Here is a 21213-nt window from a genome sequence, read left to right on the forward strand (position 1 = left end):
ATCTTCCCTTAGTCCAATATCCCCGCTTCCTGGAAAGTCCGCAGCCCTCGGAGAGGACGGCCCTCCAGGAGTTGTCCTGTTGGCAGGCTCCGAGGATCTTCGCAGGGATGTCTGAAGCCCCTGAATTTTAGCTGCAGACATTGTGTCTGGGCCTCGGTCACACTGGCTTACTGGGGTGAGGCAAGGCACAGATCACAGGAAGGGTGGCCTGTGGCTTCCAAAAGTCCTGCCCGGAACACCCAGAGATGGCTCAGAGAACCAAGTCTGCCCTCTGCTCAGTGACCATCAGAACACCTGGAGAGGGGCAGGCCGTGAGAGGTGCCCACGGCTCCAGGATACCTGCCCTTCGCCTGGCTTCTCTGAACCTGGCATATGCATGCATGGACTTCTTTTCCTCGCACATAACTCTGGGGAACCCCACTGAAATACCAAGGCTGTGGCTTGTTGGCTGGCCACAGCAGCCCCCGGGCCACAGCCGGGCCCAGCGACCCCTCCGTGGTGGCCTTCCCACTCCAGGGCCATGTGGCTGAGGACAGAAGCATGGGTCAGTGTCTCAGGTGGACCCTCTGCCTGTTTTTGGCAAGTTTTGCAGCCACACAGCCACGCTCGTTTGTCTGTGGCTGCTTCTGTGCCACAGGGCCAGCATCTGTGGCTGGGACAGAGACCGTGGGTGCCGCACAGCCCAGCATGCCTGCTGCCTGGCCCTCTACACAACGGCGCTAAGAGGCTGGCGGAGGAGAGGTGCTCCCCAGGGAGACGGGGAACAGGGGGCTGAAGAGGTAGAGGCAGATGAACCCGTGATGCATCAGGGCGTGATGCACAGAGAGGTCAAATGCGCTGAAGACTGAGGCACATCGCTGGATATGGCAACTGAAGGTCACGGCGACCTTTGCTGGCCTCAGTTTGCTCATCGGTACGCGTGTGTGGAGGTGCTTCTGGAAGCAGAGAGGCTGCCGGGGGAGCACCAGCAGTGAGGCCACAGTGTTGAGGAGAAGAGAAGGCCCCTTCAAGGTGCTTGGTTATTTCAGGGAGGAGAGGGGTCCAGCAGGTGGGAGGGCGTATGGGGGCGGCCAGCAAACCCTTCCACCTCGGACCCAGGCCTTGAAAATGTCTCTGAGGTACCTGACTCTGGTTTCTTACCTGGGTTACAACTGCCCAGCGTCCCAGACGCAGACTTGCCTGGCCTGGCATCTCCACCCCGGCCCGTGGGAATGGGAGCTGGAGTGCGAGGGAGGAGAGACGCAGAACCCCGGGCCCAACCTGGAGGGTTGTGCTGTCTGGCACGGGCCTGGGGCAGCTCGTTGTGTCTTTCCCCCACCCTGTTCACCCCTTTTCCACACCAGGGCCAAGAAAACACGTCTACTTAGGCGAGGCTTTGCCATGCGGGCGTTTCTGACCCGTGGCTCCCAGCCCTTCCTCCCGTGGCTGCGCGGGGTTCTCTGTGGGACCCGAGGGCTCAGCCTGCCGCACTGACCCCAGCTCCCCGCGTCTAGGCGCGCCCTCCAAAGACTGTGCCTGCCCACACCGCGCCGATGGGCAGGCTGCCTAGAACGTGCCGTCGTGATTCATCACTGTGGTGTCACAGCCAGGCCCCGGGGCCCAGACTGTGAAGCCAAAAAAAGAAAAACAAGAAAAAAAAAAATAAAATCGAGTGTGAAGTTAAGTAGCAAACTCATCACTGAAACTGTCCCGTTTCCCGAGATGAGGTGATTCCCATTAACCAAACACCTTCATTTTCAGAGAATCCATGTTCACAGCTTGCTCTGTAGAGCCTGCCCCCACAAGTTATGATTTATATTTTATTACAAGGTGAAAAGAGACAAAAAAAATAATCCTCACAAGGGGAAAAAAAAAAAAAGCCCGCTGACTCTTTACAGCAACTCCCAGGGCATTTGATTTAAAGGGACATTGTCATCTTTAATGTTTTCATCCAGAGGAATTAGCGCCACCACGATAATTTAGAAGCTCCTGATTTAAGGGGCAGCCGCTGTGGTCTGGCTTTACTGTATTTCCCTTTTTATGGTTCCAGAGAGTATTTTCTGAGAGATAATAATGTTGGGTGATATTTCTCCTTTGTCACGTGGAGGCCCAAGAAGAAAATTAAAATAGGTCTTTTTGTCCCTCTTCTCTGATGCCAGGCTGTGGATCGAGGAGGACTGTCCCTGGCCACCTGCAACCACTTCATCTTCCCAAGGCCGGGGCCTGCCTTTTTGTGTCCCCATGGCAGTGACGGGGGAAGCGGGTGGCTGTATTGGCCCTGCCGGGATGCCCCAGACTCAGCTTCGGCCGGTCAGCCCTTTGCGCCCTGGACTCGTAGCCCAGGCAGTGGTCACACAAGTCCCTCGGCAGTATCCCTTTTTGCTCCCTGTCCTGCCTCCTTGGAGACCTCTGTCGCCTCGAGCCTCCCGGCCCGCGGTCTACCCTGTGGGTGTCTCTAGGTCAGTCCTTCTCTGGCTGGCTTTGATCATGACCTTCCCTGCTTCCCTAATCCCTAGGACTTGCATGACAAGCCCAAACCCCGTGGCCTGGACCTGGGGGCCCGTGGCAGGAACTGAGATGCGTTCATGGAATCTGATTCCTTTTTCTGCAGCAGACGCGCAGCTAGATGACATCTTCCGGCTGCCCCCGCAGTCGGGGGTGCCCATGTGACTGAGTTCTGGCCCGGGGAATAAGTCAGAAGGAAGGCACACAAATCGGTGCTGGGCTCTCCCCCCAAATTCCTACACAATTTGTCCTCTACTCTCTCTGGCCCTCTATACTGGCCAGGTCCGGGGCACCCACGAAAGGAACCTGGGGCCCTATGAGACGGTAGACCCACAAAACTGAAGATGCCCAGGTCCCTGTGTCCCCACGTGGTTGCAGACTGAACCCCAGTGTTGCACTGTGCCACGGCGGGGTAATAGATCTGTATGGTGTTACAGCTCTGAGATTCGGGGTTGGTCTGTGACGGCATCTAGCCCCCTACGAACACAGGTCTCTGCAGCTCCGGTTCTAGCCTCCCTCCAGCATCATCGTCCACTTCTCCCTCACTTATCTAGGACACAATGGAGACACGGGCCATGCTAGGTGGCCTGTGGCTTTGCCATCTCTGACTGTGATATCTTTCCCTACTCCCATATCTCCCTGGGACAGCCCAGCCATCCTTCTCCAAAGACTCCTGGCATCTTTGTGATGAGAGGTGCTACGCCCTTCTCAGTTTCCACGGCATTCTCACAGCCTTTTGGCCTGGTCTTAGCACATGCATTCATTCCCCAGCGGTGGGCCAACCCCCAGTGGCAGAGGCCACACCTCACTCACCTCCACCTTGCTGACGTCGGACATAATGCTATGGCACACTCAACAGACTCCATTGTACGGTGAATGTAACTTTTATATAGACCGGGAAACCGAACACTTCCTGTGATTCGCTTCATTGTGATAATTGCTTTCCTGGGGTCATCTGGAGCCAAGCCCCCAGTGTCTCCAAGGTATATCTGTTGTCCAGTGAGCTCTTCTTTGTCCTCATCGAAACTGACCGCTCAGCTGCATCTGGAACAACCCACCACTTCCTGACTCACACTTGCCTGGTCTCCCTCCCAATGTTCATCTTGGATATTCTTCTCCACCTACCCTCGCCCACTCAGGGACCTCACCCAACCTCATGGCCTCAAAGACCGTCCACATGCTGAGGAATTCCCTGTCTCCATCTCCAGCCTGAACCTCTCCTCTGAACTCAGTCCAGCTCCTTATTCAACATTGCCACTTGGATGGTGATGGGCAGCTCAAACTCAGTACGCTCCCACATTAACTGCTGCTCTTCCCTCCCTGAACCTACTTCACCTAATGGCAATCCTTGTCTTCTGATCCTCATGCCAAGCCCCCCTCTTTTCTCATAACACGCCCAGCCTACCAGCAAATCTCTTTGGCCTTGCCCTTCAAAATATACCTATATAATCCGGCCACTTCTCCTCACTATCGCGCCCATCGCCTGCATCCTAGCCACCATATGTCCTCCCTGGACTGGCGCAACGGCTTCCTTAACTTGGCTGCTTGCGTCTACCCTTGCCCCGCAACAGTCTTTCCTCACAACAGCTGCCAGAATGATTCTTTTAAAATATAAAGTCAGATCACATCACTTCTCAACTTGAAATCCCCCCAAAGACTTTCTGTTTCACCCAGTGTAAAAACAAGTCCTTTTGTCAGCTTCTGGGGTCCCCCAGGATCTCTGACCTCACCTCCTCTTTCCTAAGCCACCCCAGACACCGGGCCTGATCTGAGCTGAGGGCCCAGGATGTGTCTTCCAGAGGTGACCTCAGGGCTAATGCCCCTACCCCCCTCAATGCCTGGCTCAGCAGGCCCCTTCTCAGCGAAGCCTTCCCTGAACTCCCATATGCCGCCTACCTGCCCTTTGTTCTTCCTCTAGCTGTTGTTCTCAAAACACTTCTCATGTTCTAATCAGTGTTCCTGTTGTGATTTATATGTGTCTCTTCCCTGGAATGAGAGTTTCAGAGAGTGAGGATTTTTGTCTATTTTGAAACCTGCTGCATCTGTACAGCCTAGCACAGCCATCTGCCAGGGAGTATTTACTGTGTGAAGGCGCTCTGCTTCCAGGGCTAAGCAATTGTTACCTGCACACCAACCTTGGGGGCTGGGGGTGGGGGTGGGGGTATCATGCAAGCTCAGTCGTATGTTCTGCAGAGGCACCCCTGAGGCCGAATGGGTGGGATGAGCCTGCCTGTCTTGACCACGGCGGGCTGCCCTCCCCAATCAGTAATTGTACCCTTTGATGGAAAACATTCTGGAAAAAAAGGCTCTACGCAAGAGATAAGAGTACAGGTTTTCATGCCAAACAGCATCACTGAAAGCCTGCTTTGCGCTAATGTGTCCTATTCCATATGCCAGATCTCAAAAACATTTTGCAAAATGTATTAATTCATTTTTTATAATATCTCTGCCATGCAGAGGAGGAATCAGTCCCCCAATCTAAGAAAACTCTGTTTTTGTGATTAAATTGGCACAGAGATGGAGCAGAGGAGCCTCAGGGTGCCAGGAGCCAGGTTGGGTGTTCACATCTGTCCTCAAGTCAAAGCTTAGACTCAGCTGCATGTGGACTTTGTTAGCGATGCCCTGGGGCGGGGTGGGGGGCTGTAGCCAGAGTGCCTGGTTTTGAGTCCCCAGCCTCCTGGCTCCCAGTTGGGGGATTTAACCTTTCCGTGCCTCAGTTTTCCCAGCTCTAAAATGGGGATGAATGGTATTCTTTTCATCAGGACCACTCTCACTAGATACTGATTAAAGGGTCAACACTCAATAAATGTTATTAGTAGTAACAAATGTCACAGCAGAGCCACTGGCCACAGCCTCTTGCTGCCTGCCTTCTATGTGTGACTACCGTGTGCCTGGCCCCAGCTCCTTGTCTACTCAGATCCACACAAGCCTGGGGCTGGACACATGGAGCCTCTGAAAGTGCTTGCTAAGTCACCCCTGACCGCCCTGGGATTAGGGTCCCTGAAGCCCCACTGCAGACTTTAAAAGCGAGGGTGCTTCTCATGGGCTGACCTTTCTGGCCCAGGAGGCCCCTGGGGGGTGGAGGTGGGTGGGGGTGGATGAGCAGTGTCCCCCTTCTCTGGATACACCTCCATTCTCTAACCACCAAGGCCCTGCCTAATTTGAGGTGCCACGTGCTGGGGACCACAAATGGCTAGGGTTACGTGAGTGGCACTCTTGCTTGGTTGGGGCCGACGCCCGGGTCCAGATCCTGGCCTGCAGCTCGCCAGCTCGGAGATGCAGGCAAGTTACTCCGGTGCTTGGCGCCTTTGGGCCTTTTTTACAAAAAGGGGCTAATAATAGTTCATCCGTCATTGAGTGTTGTAAGGATTAATGAGCTCACTTAGAACAGTACTATGGCACGTGTTCAGGACTCAGTAAGTATCGGCTATTAATGCTGTTATTACCCAAGATTAATTCTGTGGCTTTGGAAGCAAGCTCTGCCGCACGTCATGGGCCCTGTGATGCTCTGCTTCCGCGCCCTGGTGCCTCTGCACCATGTGGTGGGTATCCTGCCCACATGTCACGGCCTTGTGAGGCCTGAACTGTTTCCTCAGTAAGCAACTTGCAGACAAGGTGACAGGGCCAGGCCTGTCATGGTCACTGCTGTGCTCCCAGGGTCCAGCCCAGCACTTGCCTGGAGTGGGCACCAGGCAGGAATGACTATGTGAGAGCCAACATTCGCCTGTTGCTTCAGTTTGGGGCATTTCCTTAAACTTCTCTTTACTAAGAGCTTCCTAACCTGTTGGTTTTGTGACTTCAAACACCACGGTTGTCACATCTGAAAGCTTCTTCGAGTAAACTAAGCCCTGGTGTTGACCCATCTGACGCGTGCTGGGGTGTCCCGGTTCACTCTGGAAGGTTCACTATACAAAGACTGCGGGGGCAGCTGCCTGCCGGGCCATCCACCCTGGATGTGCCTGTGCACCTGAGCACGCCCGTCTGACTGTGAGGAACAGGGGCTGGAGTCCAGGAGGCCATCCCTGGACATTTGGTGAGCCTGAGGCTGGGCCAAGGCCCTTGTGGCTCTGCCTTCACAAGGACCACATTGCTCTCCTGGGAGGAAGGCCACTGCCTGCCCCCTGGGTGGCCTGGTAGACATTCTGTTTGCAGACATTACAAGCCTCTGCTCTTCAAAGGGTCGGCCTTGGTGCAGCCAATTTAATCCAACGCAGGCCTTTCAAAGTTGAGCTGCCCAGGCTCTGGGCTTGTGAATATTTCATCTGCCCAGCTGCCCAGCCAGGGCTGCCCACGGAGGGGCTGGGGCCTGCCTTCTGGAGGCCAGAGATCCTGGGTCTGGGTCTGTGCCCTTCATCCGAACCAAGACCAGTACTCTCTCCTGACTTCAAAGGGAAACAGGCACTTGAGTGCAGAGACTCGGGCGGGGTTCATATGGTTAGATGACCCCCCTCCTTCCTCCTATATGCATTTAACACTGAGTTCCTGCTCTTCTCCAGAACTACCACTGCCCAGGGCCATTCATCAGCAGCACATCCAGCTGCTGTGAGTGTTCCTTCCTCCTGTCTCTGCTCCCCCTTCTCAAAGGCTGCTTTTGAACTCCAACCAGGAGGGGGCTGGCAGGTGGGGAGGCAGGGAGGCTGGGAGGCTGCTGGGAGTCTGGGCATGACTAATCCAAAGTGGATAATCAGGCTCTGAATGAGGGAGCGCTGACTCCAGGGAACTGGGAGGGCTGCTCAGCCCACACCTTCATTGTTAATGTAGAAAATGCAAGAAACACATCCAAAGTGGATGCACAGTGACATGCCCTTCCAATGAGGTGCTGCTGACGACCACTTCTCTGTTCACCAGAAGCTGCCGCTGCCGTGAAGGCCATACCACCGGCATTGGATGGTCTCCCCGAGTCTCCTCCTGGCTGGGAACGTGTATGCACATCCTGGACTGGCAGCCAGGGGACGGAGGTGCTCCGCCGTGGCGGGCCTGGGAGGCTGAGGTCCCACGACATGTGAACAGAACTCTGACCCGTGTGGGGCACAATCAGAATGTCCACGGGGCAGACTTTGCGTTTAGGTTCAGGCATACTGGGTGCCTCCAAGGCTCCTGTCAGGCGGGACCCCTACCAAACCCCTACCTCCCTTGCAGTCAGCCTCCCTGCTGCGGAACATTCCCGTTTTCTGTTTCTTTCACCTGAGCTCCATCAGGAAGCTCTAGCCCCAACGTCCACTGTTCCGCCAGCCACTGGTTCTGTACGCGCCCCACACCCTCGGTCCTCGGGGTTCCTGGGAGGACAGCTGCAGGTGTGGTCAAGGCATGGCAGGATGCTCGATCCAGCCCACATGTGCCCCCTTCCCCCCCGGGCTGGGGGGTCATGGCCCAGGAGGCATGACGACCATGATGACACCAGCTCCACTTGTCCCCTCAGCATCTCCAGGTGTGAGGGGTTCACTTGGGAACTTTCCTGATGCCCTTGCTTGACCTCTGGTTCTTTGGGGCCCAGCTCTCAACTCACTCCCATTTGTCACGTCTGAGCTGGCCATGGGTGGCCACCGCGGACTGCTCCATCCCCCACCGTGCCCTGTGGGCTGAGTGCCGGCGACCCCCGGGGGGTGGGACCCCCTGGGGGGGCAGGACCTCCCCTCCCTCCCCACGAGCCTGGTGCCTGGAGCTTTCTGCCGGTGCCTCGCCGGCCGTCAGCCTTCACCGGCGGGTCAGCAGGGTCCCCGAGCGAGGGGTGCTCTGAATATGCATGAAAGGCACCGTGTGACTCCTGTTTCCCAGCTGTCCTCTCCCTGACTTTGAACCCGCCCTCCAGCGCCAGCACACTTCTCAGCACAGTTGCACAGAGGCGGACTTTTGAAGCCGGGACCAACACGAGGGCTGGACGGGGGCTGAGAAGAGGAGTTTCTGGAAGCGCATTTACTCCTGGCAGCTGAGAAGGGTTGGATATCTGATGGGGTCCGTGTTCAAGAGGAAAACAACCCTTCGCGGGGGACCTGATCGCTCGGGAAGCATGGGGACGCCTGTTCAATGTGATGGGGGGGCGTCTCCCAGGCGAGCTGAAGCTCCCCGGTCCCGAGGCACTCCTGCTATGGTCATCTGAAAGGGGCGTGGGGGCGTGTGTCCGAGATGCCTGAGGCGCACGGGCGTGGCCGCGGGAACCGGACAGACGATGCAGGAGCCGGGTGTGCCCTCTGCGACCAGCGAGGTGAAGGCCGTCACACAGGCTCGGCCTCACTGACCCCACACTATGCCTGCCCTACCCCTCAGTCACAGATCTCGGCGGTCTCGCTGGAACTGGGTCTCTAGGGGAGGAAATGAAGACTCCAAAGGGTCCTGGTTAGAGCAGGACGTGCAGCCAGTGCCCTGGAGTCCGCAGGACTCCGTCTCCCTGGGCCTCAATTTCTTTACCTTCAGGACTCAGGGGATGAGGAGGGAGGCCTGCCAGGTGGCTGGAACAGCACCGGGCATGTGGCCAGCCCTCAGCTCAGGAGTGGCTCTCTCTGGAGGGCCCGAGAGCTTTCGGGAAGACAAGAGCGCCCAGAGTAGCTGCTCAGAAGAGCCACTGCCAGCTTGTACACCCCTTCTGTGGGGGACAGAGTCCTCTGGGCCCCATTTCCACTCCCACCTGGATGCGATTTGCAATCCCGACAAGTGTACAAACAGTTGTTGCGCCCGAAGCACCTGTCTGAAGACCAAACACCCGTGCCATCTGGAGGGGGATGGCTCTCCAAGGGCTCTGCTTGCGGGCTGCTGGGGGCGGCTCACACACCAGCCTCCCTCCCACATTCCCAGGGCAGATGGCACACGTGTGTGGAGTGGGATGGGCGGGGGGGCGGGGGACAGTGCCGGAGGGGCTGGAACGCCGGCCGAAGCCCAACAAGGGAAACCGCTGCTGAGTAAAGAGTGATAGTGGACCACTGTACGGGGGGGTGGTCCTCAGCCCGGCCTCCGCCTCAGCCCCAGGCAGGAGAAGCCTCGGGATTCACCGGGGAGTCTTTCACAGACCAGAACAAAACTGATTTTCCTTCACAGGCCTCTGCTGAGTCCAGCCCATGTTCAACAAACTAGTTACGTGTGTTTACTTGTCCCAGTACCCACCTGGACCCCACAGGTCCAAGGATGGCAGCAGCCTTCCTAAGCAGAGGCCGAAGTCTGAGACCCCCAGCATCCTACCAGATCCTGGGGAAGCTAAAACAGAGCTCAGGGCTTCGAAAAGAGCGTCGTCAATAGGCTTGCCTCCTACCCAGGATTGGAACGTGTGCTCTTCCATCGGTGGGCAACACCTCCCACGGTCCCAGTTGACTGCAAAGGACATTTAAATCCCCGTCCTCCTGTTGGCCTTGGGCCTCCTTACAGTGTCCAGCCTGGGAGCCTCTGGGAGCCATCTGGAGAGGGCTTGTCAGACGCCGGTGTTATAAGGGGATGTAAGGGTGGCTTTGCACTATCAGGGGGGAAGGCTAGCTTTTGGGGAGAAACAAGTTCCATCAGGAGAGCAGGGAGTGGAAAGGAGCATGGGCGGGGGCCGTCCAGGCTGAGGGGTTGACTGCAGAGTACACGGCAGCTCTCTGCCAACCCGGTGATCCCGCAAACCCAAGGCCACTGTGGAGCTGAGCAGGGGTGGGGGGTAGGATGACCTCCACCCCTGGCTCACTGTTCTTCATTCTCAACGACTACAACTACTCTAAACCTTTTCTCTTTATTACCAGTAAAAAAAAAAAAAAAAAAAAAAAAAAAAAAAAAAAAAAAAAAAAATCCATTATGGTCCTAAATTCTTTGAACAAATGTTTATCAAGCACCTACTATAAACCAGGCTGAACATCCACCTTCTGGAAAGCTCTAGGCTTTTCTCTCTCTCCGGCTCCTGCCTTGCTCCCCAGCTGGACCAAAATGCCCCAGGCAACAGCCACCTGGCTCTCTCAGATGGAGCCCATCCTCTCCGCCCCTCTGTTCTGCCTCCTGGGTTGGGCTGCCCTGACCCTTCTGCTGCAATCTTCGTTCGGCCCCTCTTGGTCCTGTGGCCTTGGCCTCTATTTCAACTGTCTGCCATCTTCCCGGCCCTCAGCCGCCAGCCTGCAGGGAGAGCCTGGGAGGGGCTGGGTCCTGGGCCCGGGCGTCTGGGGCTGGAGGCTCGCTGAGTAACAGGCCCCAGTGTGGCCCCCGGGCTGCTCCCCGACTCCAGTCACTACGCCCATGTGAGTAGAGCCCTGTGGCACCCCTCTGCTCCCCAGCACAGCCCCTGAGCCGGGCCTGCAAGATGGTGGTGCTGCGAGGGTCTAGCAGGGTACCACCACAGAGCCTGAAAACAGGGGTTTGGAGGGCAGGGGAGGACAGAGGCAGAGCGCAAGTGACCTGTGTTCCAAGCATACGGCCTTGGCGAGGGCTCTCCTCTCAGAAACACACCAATGGGCCTTCTCCACACCTCAGAAAACTGAGGGTCCCCCCAGTGCTCGAGGACTTACACCTGCCACCCAGGCCACCTCCTGGTGGGCCCAGGAGGCAGCAGGCTGAGGTGCACCCCCGCGTTGTGCTCAGCTGGCTCTTTAGGCTCTTGCCTGGAGCTGGGGAAGTGGCCTTGGCATCCAAGGGGCCCCTTTGAGCTCTGGGCTTTGGGAGGCTCGGCCATTCACTTCCTAAGGCTCCTCAACCCTCCAGTGCCAGGGAGCGAGCTTGGAAATCGGTAATGTGACCTTCAGTGTTTAATTGCATGTTGAAGTCCTTTGAAGTCCTCACAAAAGCCTTGCAGAAACACAGAGATTTACGAGGACAATATGGTGCTATCCTGGTAAGAAGCTGACATTTAAATCGTTCTCATTTTATATCTTTGGAATGAAATTCTTTGTTTCCTCTGCAGCCATTTCTGAGTATTTACTAACTTTCAGCGAGCTCTCTACCATGCAAAATCTCAAGTTTCTCTGTAGCGCCTAATGTCAAGGAGGGGGCTCTGTGACAGGAGACCAGAGCCTGATCTGCAGACCTGCTGGGAATTCTTAAGCCGGGACACGGAGGAACAAGGTAGGCAGCCATCCTGCCCCTCCCTCTCCCTCCAAGCAGAGGATTTAAAAAAAAAAAAAAATCACCAAACATCATATTTTAATGAGTTTTCTTTGCAATTTGTATATAATAGATTTTCCAATAACAACCTGTAATTAGTTCATTTTCTACCATTCAATTGCTTTGCACTGAGGCCATTGACAGCTTCCAGCTGGGATCTTTAAAAATGGAAAGTGCTTGAAGACTCAGCTCCAGACAGTGCTGGAAACTGCAGGCCGACAGTGCAGCTGGTCGGAGCAAACCACTGAGGATGGAGATGGGCAAGAGGCAGAAGTGGCCACAGCACACAGCAGTGAGGGGCGGGATGGCCCCACCCCAGAGCCCTGGTATGTGCACAGGGGTCCCCATTCCAGCAGCCCTGCTCCCCAATGGGGAGGCGCTCACTGAACATCGTCCCCAGCCCAGGGGCCATCAATGGCTTTTCCAGCTCAGCTGGGGCCGAGGGAGGGTGAGCATGCCCTCAGCTGCCTTCACGCCCTCCTCAGACAAGAGAGGCCTGGGAGGACAGCTCAGGCACTGGGGAGGCTCCTTACGCGGCGGCCCTGCTTGCTGTTCTGTCCTGACCATCATCTGTGGAACCTGGAAGGGGACAGGGCCTTCCAAGGCTAAGTGCAGCCTCCAGCTGACCCCCAGGGCTCTGCCAGGGGGACTTGCCTGGGCTGGCACACCTGCAGACTCCCGAAAGCCTGGGCGTGGGCTGGGAGAGGCCTGCGCGGATCCAAGCGGGCGGGCTTGCTCCCTCCCAGCCCCGCGCGGCAGCCGTCCCCCTCCTGGCAGCCTCCTCAGGCACCCCCAGCCCTGTGCCCCTTTGGGACTGCACACTGCGCCCACCTGTCTCACCTTCGCCTCTCTCCTCACTCTCTGCCTGGTCATCTCCAACGTGGTGATCAGGCCTCAGCTCAAAAATTCCCTCCTGACTCCTCGGTGGAAAGCAGGTCCCCCTGCCAGCCCTGCACCCAGTTATTCTCTGTCCCAGCTCCTACTTCGTTTATTTGCTTCTCTGCCTGCCATCGTGCAAGCTCCTGCGGCCTGCCGGAGAGTGCGTTCGGTGTCTGTTTCCTGACTAATTGTTTTCCTCCTCCTACCGTTCTCAGTCTCTGTTTCTGAACCTCTCATGTGTGGTCCTCCTGCCCTGTCCAGGCGCCTCTGGAATGTTCTGCTCCACTGGCCTGCTCCTTAAATGGACACTGCTGTCTGCACCCCCCGTGCCTGAGCGGAGAGAAGAGGCCTGCACGCGCGCCCAGATGCTGGCTCTCCTCTCCAGCTCACACCAGTTTCAGGGCAAACATGCCCTGTCTTCCCACCGCGATCCAGTCCTGGTCCTGCTTTCTTTCATATTTCTGGCACTGACCCGAGTCAGGGAGCTGGGGTCTCTGTGCTCCGTGGTTGTGCTCACGAGGCCTGCCCTCCTATTCTGCCAGGGCCCAGCTTCGGGGCAGGGGTGGAGGGGGTCCTCAAGGGGCCAGGCTCTTCAGGTTTCAGGAGGGCATGCTGTGTCTTCCTCTGCGGGTGTCGCCTTTGCCATTGTGAGGTGGCCTGAGGTGGGAGGGAGGTGGCCCCGGGGGCCCAGCTGGGGCTGTGCTGGCTGGGTGTGTTTCAGCTTCCCGGCTATACTCGGAGGAAGTACAACCCCACATTTCTTGCTAATGAATTACTTCCCAAGGTGCAGGGATCTGCACAGAGATGGCAAAGCCACCATCCTGGTGGGATGGCAGCAGCCAGAGGGCCTGCGCCGGGTCCTCTCCCAGCCAGGGTCTGACAGGTGGTGGGGGTGGGGGTGGGGATGGGCCGTGGGCCGCTGCGGGTCTGCGGGTCTGCGGGGCCGCACTGAGCCGGAGCCCTTACGGCCACACACAGTTGTCAGAGGTAGATGTAATTAAGCAGCGGCCCGGGAGCTTAACAGCCTAAATGGACCACTTATCCTGAGGAGGGCTGAATGGCCAATTAGTGGCCCTGGGAGCAGGATGGGAGCTTTATGTGGCAAGCCGCTTTTGTCTTCACTAAGGAAGCATTAGGCCCATGTGGGCATCGGGGCTCACCTCACACCCGGGTCACTCATCCAGGTGATCGGGGATGTCTGGGCTGCTAGGGAAGCCATTGGGGTGCCCTCGCTGGCCTGGGTCAACCTGGCTGGTGCTCCCCCACCAGGGGTCCTGGGCATGGGACCCCAACAAGGCGCTTCCTCTGCTCCCCACTGGAGATGTGCAAAAGACCCTCTGGGACCTTTGGTAACAGTCACGTTGTGTTTGGACCCCTCTGCTTGCCACATGTATTTCTCCTTATACTTCCTCCCCTCACTGGACGAACACGTGCCAAGGGTTTCCTGGGTGTCAGACCCCATTCTGGGCATGAACACATGGTAACCAGACAGCCTCTGGCATGGTGGGGCCTATGCACTCATTTGGGGCAGAATAAAAATGACAGGGCACAGGCTGACGGGGCTGGGGGCTGTGGGAACACACACGCAAAAATCTTTGAGTCTGTCACTCACGTACCTGGTTCATGATTACTTAGCACTTACCATATGCAGGGTATCATTCTAATGGCCTTACGTGTATTATCTCATTTAATCCCGAGTATGCCCCTGTGGTGGTTATTATGCCATTTTACAGACGAGGAACTTGAAGCTCAGCTTGAACACTGGTAAAGAACTGTCTAAGGTCACATAGCTAGTAGGTGGCAGCACGAGGATTTGAACCGGTCTGACACTTAACCAGCAGGCCACAGCCTTCTTAATTGTGTAGAGGTGATATGTGTGGGGCTCTGTGGAAGGAAGAGAAATCAAGGAAGGCTCCCTAGAGGAGGAGACCATTGAGCTGGGAGTGGGGTCCTGTGTCCAGCAGGTAGGGAGAGTGGAGGGCATGTGCCCTCAGTTCCGAGATCAGCCCGTGATCTGGAATGCCAAAAGCCACTCGAAGAGAATGTTTAGGTGATAGATGGAGGCCCCCCTTCTATGTGGCTCCTGTCCGTGCACAGAGTTGGGTGATCGGGAGACTTAGCTCCATTGGACAGTCAGACAGAACTGACTCCCATGGCTGAGGGAACTGTCCTCTGCACCCCTCCCTGGGGCGGGGTCAGCTTGAACTCTGGTTCCGCAGAGACAGGAGGAAGGGGCAGCCCTGCCATGAACTAGTTCAGCCAAGCACGGCAGCCACTAGCTCAGGGTCCCTGGCAATGCCCTCAGCCAGCTGCAGACAACGGCAAGCACTGGCCCAGCCTGAGCTAAGCTAGCTGCATGAGAAGACATGATTTAGGACACCCCCTTCCCCTGACACCAAAAACTTAACAAAACCTGCTTTGCAGGGAAAAGTCCTCCAAACCCATCTTCAAGAGAATGACTGAGGGAGTCACCCCACAGACCCTGTCCTGCCTGAAACCCAAGGACACTGGCAAAAAAGCAAATACAATTTCAAAGTCTCCACCTTTGCCAGCCCATCAGCTCCAGGTTTTAAAATTAAATCCAAAATGTTGTTGCCAGAATGTGTGTGATATTACTTTCTGAGTTTTAGTGAGGTTTCTGTAATGTCCATTGATGTCTGGGTAATAAGTTGTACCTATATGTCTCATTTCAATTACCTATTTAACATTCACTGAACCATAAATCCATTCCCAGAGCTGAGGGGATTCAGTGTAGAGATCCCATGACTTTGAAAAACCATTGACGCCACATGCTCTGTGTGGCTGCACGTCAGGACTTTATGGCTGGGTTAACTCATTTTGTGGCTTCCGTAATGGCTGTGAGTTTACATTTTATTGCATATCTATTTTTTTGGATTGGGCTGTGATGAATGGTTTGGCTGCCTGGTTCAAAACAAGTCCAAGGGGACAGCAGAATCTAATTTGCTTTAAAAAATGATGATTATAAAGCTTTTCAAATAATAATTCAGGAATGAAGGAGACAGACACCACATGGCTCTGCATGGCTGGAGGCGAGGTGATGACTTCCCTCCTTTTCCACAGGTAGCTCATGTTTATAACGACCTTCATTAGGGGGCCCAGGGAGGCCTCCTCTTTCATCCCGGGCAACCAGGACACTTGCATTTCCTGGAGAGTAAAGCCGATAGTTTGCTGCTTGGCCCTGACTGATTCCCAGGAATAGAACTCATGGGGCAGAGGCTTCCGTGGTACTGGGAACCAGGACGGAGCTGAGCAGCGCCATGCTCCGCTTAGTGATGTCATCATGGGACATCTAAGTCCTGATGCCTGGTGCAGCCTCCAAGTCCTCGACGTCCAGCCTTGGCGCCTGGCTCTGAAAACGTGCTTTTTCTTTCCGAGCATCTTTTGCAGAGGGGCCAGACACCAGAAAGCATTGCTGGGAAAGTCTCAGAGCTGTCCCTCAGGACACTGGTTGCTGCTCTCCCTGTCATCTGCCCTGACCTCTCTTCTCCTCTGGTTCCTGTTCTCTGGGATTAGAATCATCAGGGGGTCTCTGGGGAAGGTGGAGAGAATATTGCAGGAGTTTGTGCTAAGGACAGGAGGGAGGGTCTTGTCCAGTGATGGGCAGGTCAATGCTTAACAACTGGCTCCCCAGAGGAAAAAAAGCTCCCCCCACTTTTGTAGCATTTGTGTGGTATAAATTTCTGTGGCGTAAATACTCCCACCATGGCTGGTTTAAAGCTATCAATTGTTTAACTGCAAAATTCCTGAAAATCTAATTGGCTCTTGTGAGCTGGGTCTAGCGAGCTGCTGATACCACCACACATTCTAAAATTCAGAGATTTATTTCAAGGCATAAATTACTCTATCCACAAAGCGGGCAACTCCCACAGCAGGTGAAGCCTACCAGTCACTCACACCTCATTATGAACTAGTATACGTCAATGTGAGTGTCAGGAGCGGGCAGGGAGGGGGATGACGGGGAACCACAGCTGGTCACAGGATATCAAGCAGAGCCCTGTAATTGGGGTTAGAGGGATGCTGTGAACTGGAAAGGCACCCCCGTGTCAAGCTCGCGGACACCACCCACAGGGGACAGCCACACTTCCTTCTTTGCTCATGTCACGGGAGTACCTCTGCCATCTACCACAAGAGCCCTTCCTGCCAGCCAATCATGAGGCCTCCCTCCCAGGCCTGGTGAACGTTCGCAGTAACGGCTCCGTGTCAATGCAGAGCAGGAATACTTTTCTGGAAGGTGGAACTCCAGGTAGAGGCTGGGGTTGGGGGAGAGGATGCTGTGCTTCGGAGTCCTCAGTGCACCCTGGGGCTTTCACACTTACTCCCCACATCCCAGGGCCTGCTGTTAAGAGCAGGGGGGTTGCAGGTGGCGTCCGACGGTACCTCGCGCAGGATGCATGTATCACCAGCTTTAAGCAGAGGCGGAATGTTCTCTGACATAAAGGGGCTTCCTCTCTTTGGGACCACCCCTCTCATCTCAAGTTCGGGCCTGGCAGCGCCCTCCCCTCTCCTCACTGCTGAACTGCATGAGGTCTCTGCTGAAGCTCCCTACTCCTGCCTGGCCAAGCCTCCAGAACCCTCCTGCAGGATTTGATTTTGGTGTGGCCGGGTGGCAGCCTGGGAAAACCCTAAAAGCCCCTCCCTCCAGGAGCAGTCATAGACGACCCCCCCCCCCAGAGTGTGTGGCAGTGCCCCCCCGCCCCCGCCCGCCCCGACACACTTACATCACAGTCCTGGGCTTCTCCAACAACACCAAGAAGACCCTTTCTTCAAAAAGAGCAGAAGCAAGCCCTCCCTCTTCCCACCCATGCTTCCTCTACCTTGTTCCTAAAGCTCAGGCTTGTTGCAAAACAAATTCCAATGCTTTCGCGTATAAAAGAAACCAGGGCTGGCAACCACCCAAGACAGGCCCCAGAGCCAGAGCCCACCCTGGCGCTGACTTACGGAAGGCTGTGTAGAGCTCGTGGAGCGTCAAGAAGCCGTCACTGTTGGAGTCATCAAATCGGAGGAGGTCGCCGGGCGAGCACCCCAGGAAGTCTGCCTCCAGGTCCTGCTCCTTCGGCACGTGCTGCGGGTGAGGAAACGGGTGAGGCCAGAGCAGGGAGTAAGGGCAGGGCTGTGGACCTGGCTCGAAGATGGCTCAGGCCAAGAGGGGCTGGGGTCGCCCCCCTGAGGGAGGGGTGAGGGCTCCCGTGGTAGCTCCATGGGCCATGCGGAGCACCCCATGCTCTCTGGTTTTCTCTCGCCTGAGCCTCTCCTTCTAGAGATGAGGCTCAGAGAGGGCAGGGACTTTCCCGAGGTCACACAGGGGTTGGGGCAGAGTCGGGATGAGCGTTCAGATGTGTTTTCTCCCCATCTGGGCGGGCAGGCCCCAGACACTCTCGTTTGGGCACGATCCTTGAAGAGCCTGGTCTACCCCTTCATGCCGCAGATGGGGAAACAGGAAAGAGAAGGGGCCTGATCAGACAAACGTCTGATCCCAAGGCTCCCAGCTGTGTAGGGCGGGAGGGTCACTGCTGCATCGGTGCATGCCTGCCCAGTCCCCCAGCCAGCCCTTCCCGGCCTCAGGGCAGCACCTGGGAGCCACCAGAACCCCTCCCCACCCCGAAAGGGGCAGCTGCCTCGCTACTGACTGGGGCTGAGCTCCCCGCCTCTGCCTACCCCATTCTGCCAGGGGCACAAGCGTCAGCCCGTGGGACGCTGGCATGGGGCTCTGGATGTGCCCTGGTGAACTTTTCTCTGGATGTGGCCTCCCCAGCACGATCAGCCACATGCCAAAATGAGACTCTGTGTGGAAATTCCAGGCACCCCTCGCTCAGCTGGAGCCAGAGGATGGGATGTCCGGGACTAAAGTCTTGCAAGGAAAATGCTCAGAATAAAATCTTAGAAGAAAGAAAATTATTTCATTTTATTTTGGAGGGGCAGGGGGACAGAGACATTTTCTCTTTATTTAACAGTCTCAGCTTGGCCTGCTATACTAAGGGCAATTTAATGTGATAACGTTAAAAAGAATGACCCCTCACCCAGCAAGTAAGTGTTCAATAAAAGGGAGATCAACCATAGCGCTGGAAATCAATCTTGTAAAGATGGAAATTTCCCCTTGTCTATTTCTGCATTGGAAATTGATTAACTTTTCATAGGACTGACACGTTTTTCCCTGACGCCTTTGATTCAGTGTCAAGGAAAGGCCCTCTTTGCTGGGCTCCGCTTGGCAGGTTTGTGAAATGGACTTAAAATACATTAAATTTTGAAGAGGAAATCATAGTCCAATTACCATGCTTGTTAATGGCTTCAGGTGCCTCTGGGCACATCCCCGCCAGGTCAGAGCAACAAGCCCACGAAGGGTCTGTTTACCTGTCAGCCACCTGGGAGCCCTGTGGGGCTGGGGCGGCAAGAGCCCTCAGGTGCTTCTAAGACAAGCCAAAGCCACCTGTGTTTGGTGCTCCCTGCATAGCATCTAGTGCGGGGGCCTGCCAGATGGTTCTTCTTTCACGTAACTGTAACTGACGGGGCCTGGGCTTTTCCCAGGGTGGCGTGGGTCATCTGTGCGTGGCTGGCCCTGCTCCTTGGGGTTTTCGCCATAGCTGGGAGCCAAGTACACCTGCATGTGGTGGTATGGTAGCTGCCAGGGCTGGGATGGTGTGTGCCTGGGAGGCTGTGGGCAGCAGGCCTCCTGAGAGGCAGGCTCTGGATGGACTGGCACGTGTTGCCCACGTGTGGACAAGCAGAGCAGGGTCTGCAAGTGCCTGAGGATCTGCGGTTCCCAGCGCCCACTCTGCAAGCAGACTCTGGGCTGGCTGGAGTAGACGGCCTTAAGAGGGGGACCCTGCATGGCCAAGCCTCCAGGTGACTGCTTTGTACTCAGGTCTTGTGGGCACTTTCTGGCGTCAAAGACCTTGGGAGGATAGAATGGAGCCTTCTGGTGGGCGCCATTCTCCCCCAGGGAGACCCCTGTGTGGTGAGGAGAGCAGGGGCCCGTGTATCAGCCCGCCTGCATCTCGTCTGAGTGCCATCACGTTCTTGGCAGTGAACACAGGTCGGGCAAGTTGCTTGCTTTCTTAGAGCTTTGGTTTCCTCATCTAAAAGTATCTGTGAAGTGAGGATAACAGTAGCAGCGGAGGATGACTGAAAGGGTTAAGGGGGAAATAATAACAAAGATAATGACGGTGGCATTGACCCCGAGTACTCCCACCTACTCAGAGTGTGCTACGTCCCAGGCACCATGCAGAACACCTCATGTGCCTTAGCTCCTTTCACCCGCCCGCTGACCCTGGGGCGGTCACAGACAAGAAACAGAGGTGCAGCGAGGTGAGGTGGTCTCCCAACACCCACTAGCTAGTAAACACCGGAGGTAGGGCTGGAACTCAGGAAGCCTGACCAGAAAGTCTGTGTTCTTAGAGACTACACTACACGGTGAGGGACTCTTCTGTTTCCTATGTCATAAGTAAAGGGCCTTGCTTAGTGCCACGCACGACGAGGATGCTCGGTAAATGCTAGGGCACTCCCCAGCCCCGTCCTTCCTACTGACCTGGCCACAGCTTTTCTAAGGTCACTGTGCTATGGGAAGGATGTCTTTAAAGTGGCATTGAAGGTGGGGACTCATCTATAGTTATCTATCCTTTGGGTGGGCATTCTGCGGGCTCTGAGGAAAAGCTGTCCCCACCCCACTAGCCAACTTGGGGAGGATGACCTCACCCTGGCACCTGCCTGGTGTGGCTCCAGGCCATAAGAGGGAGACCAGCAGAGTGGGACAGGAATGCAGGTCTTTCTGGCCTACCTGGCCTGCCTGTCTGCCAGCATCCTAGAGACCCTCCCTGCAGCCGGTCACTGCCCCAGCACCACCTCCAAGCTGGAGACAGGGACACGTGTGCTGTGCTCGGGGAGGGAGGCAAACCACCGGGTCCAATCCCAAGTGTCCGCTCAAACGGAAGGGCACAGCTTGGGGGGTGGGCAGCGGGGGACGCAGGGCTTCCTGCAAGTAAGCGGCCTGGGTGTTGGGTTGTGGATATCTGGACCCTACAGAATGGCAAGGTCATAGGGGGAGGACTCGGGGATGCCCAGGTGATAGCCCCCAGCCCCTACTTCCTTTCAACATTCCTGCTAAGGAAGGCAGAAGACTCAAGGAAGAGATTTATTTCCTAATGAAAACATCAGAGACTAGCCCCTCGGAAGTGCATCTTTTGCCAGCTAGCTGAGAGCACTTCAAAGCTTGTCAATATTGGCTGAAGGTGGCTGGTGGGAAGAAGGCACTGACGTGGGTTTGTTTATAAGATATTCTCGGAGGCACTCAACACAAGCTCTCTGACTCCCAGGGGAAGGTCTGCTCTTGCCAGAGAGAGGCCTCCTTAGCGTCCCGTTAGAGAGACAGTTACAAACAATTCTGCTCACAGGGATCTCCCCGGTTCTCTTTATCTACACCCTGGATGGAAAAACCTCCATAATTCGGTGTTCAGCGAGTACCGTACGCACCTGCGCCAGTTCAGAGCTGCTGAGGTGGCCGTCCCCGTCTGCATCCAAGTCCGTAAACAGAGATTCCACCAGGAGGCGCTTCTGGGAGGCTGGGTCTCCTCTGCTGTCCCCATCTGGGAGCGGCTTCCGGCGGGTCTGGAGCGCCAGAAGGACATTCTTCAGGCGGGCGTAGTCGGCCATGGTGCACTGGTCAGCTGGAAGAGATGGTGAGGTTACTGCCTCGAGGCTTCTCCTCTGGTGTAGAGAAGAGTGTCACCCATCCCACTCAGGTAGAGTTCTTGGGCATTCACTGTGGGCACAGTGGGCACACCTGGAGGA

The 21213-nt window shown here is 56.0% G+C and overlaps 1 protein-coding gene across 1 annotated transcript in view; it reads right to left on the minus strand.

The window, feature by feature from the left end:
- The window catches only part of FSTL4 (follistatin like 4), a 403664-nt gene that overhangs the window by 99098 nt on the left and 283353 nt on the right, over positions 1 to 21213 (minus strand). Inside the window, exons 5-6 of the mRNA XM_027607114.2 lie at positions 20896 to 21089; positions 17371 to 17494 (exon numbers count right to left, since the gene is read on the minus strand). Of these exons, the coding sequence (XP_027462915.1) occupies positions 17371 to 17494; positions 20896 to 21089 (318 nt within the window). The remainder of the gene's footprint in view (positions 1 to 17370; positions 17495 to 20895; positions 21090 to 21213) is intronic.

This window comes from Zalophus californianus, chromosome 5 (assembly GCF_009762305.2).
Source record: "Zalophus californianus isolate mZalCal1 chromosome 5, mZalCal1.pri.v2, whole genome shotgun sequence".
Lineage (NCBI taxonomy): Eukaryota > Metazoa > Chordata > Mammalia > Carnivora > Otariidae > Zalophus > Zalophus californianus.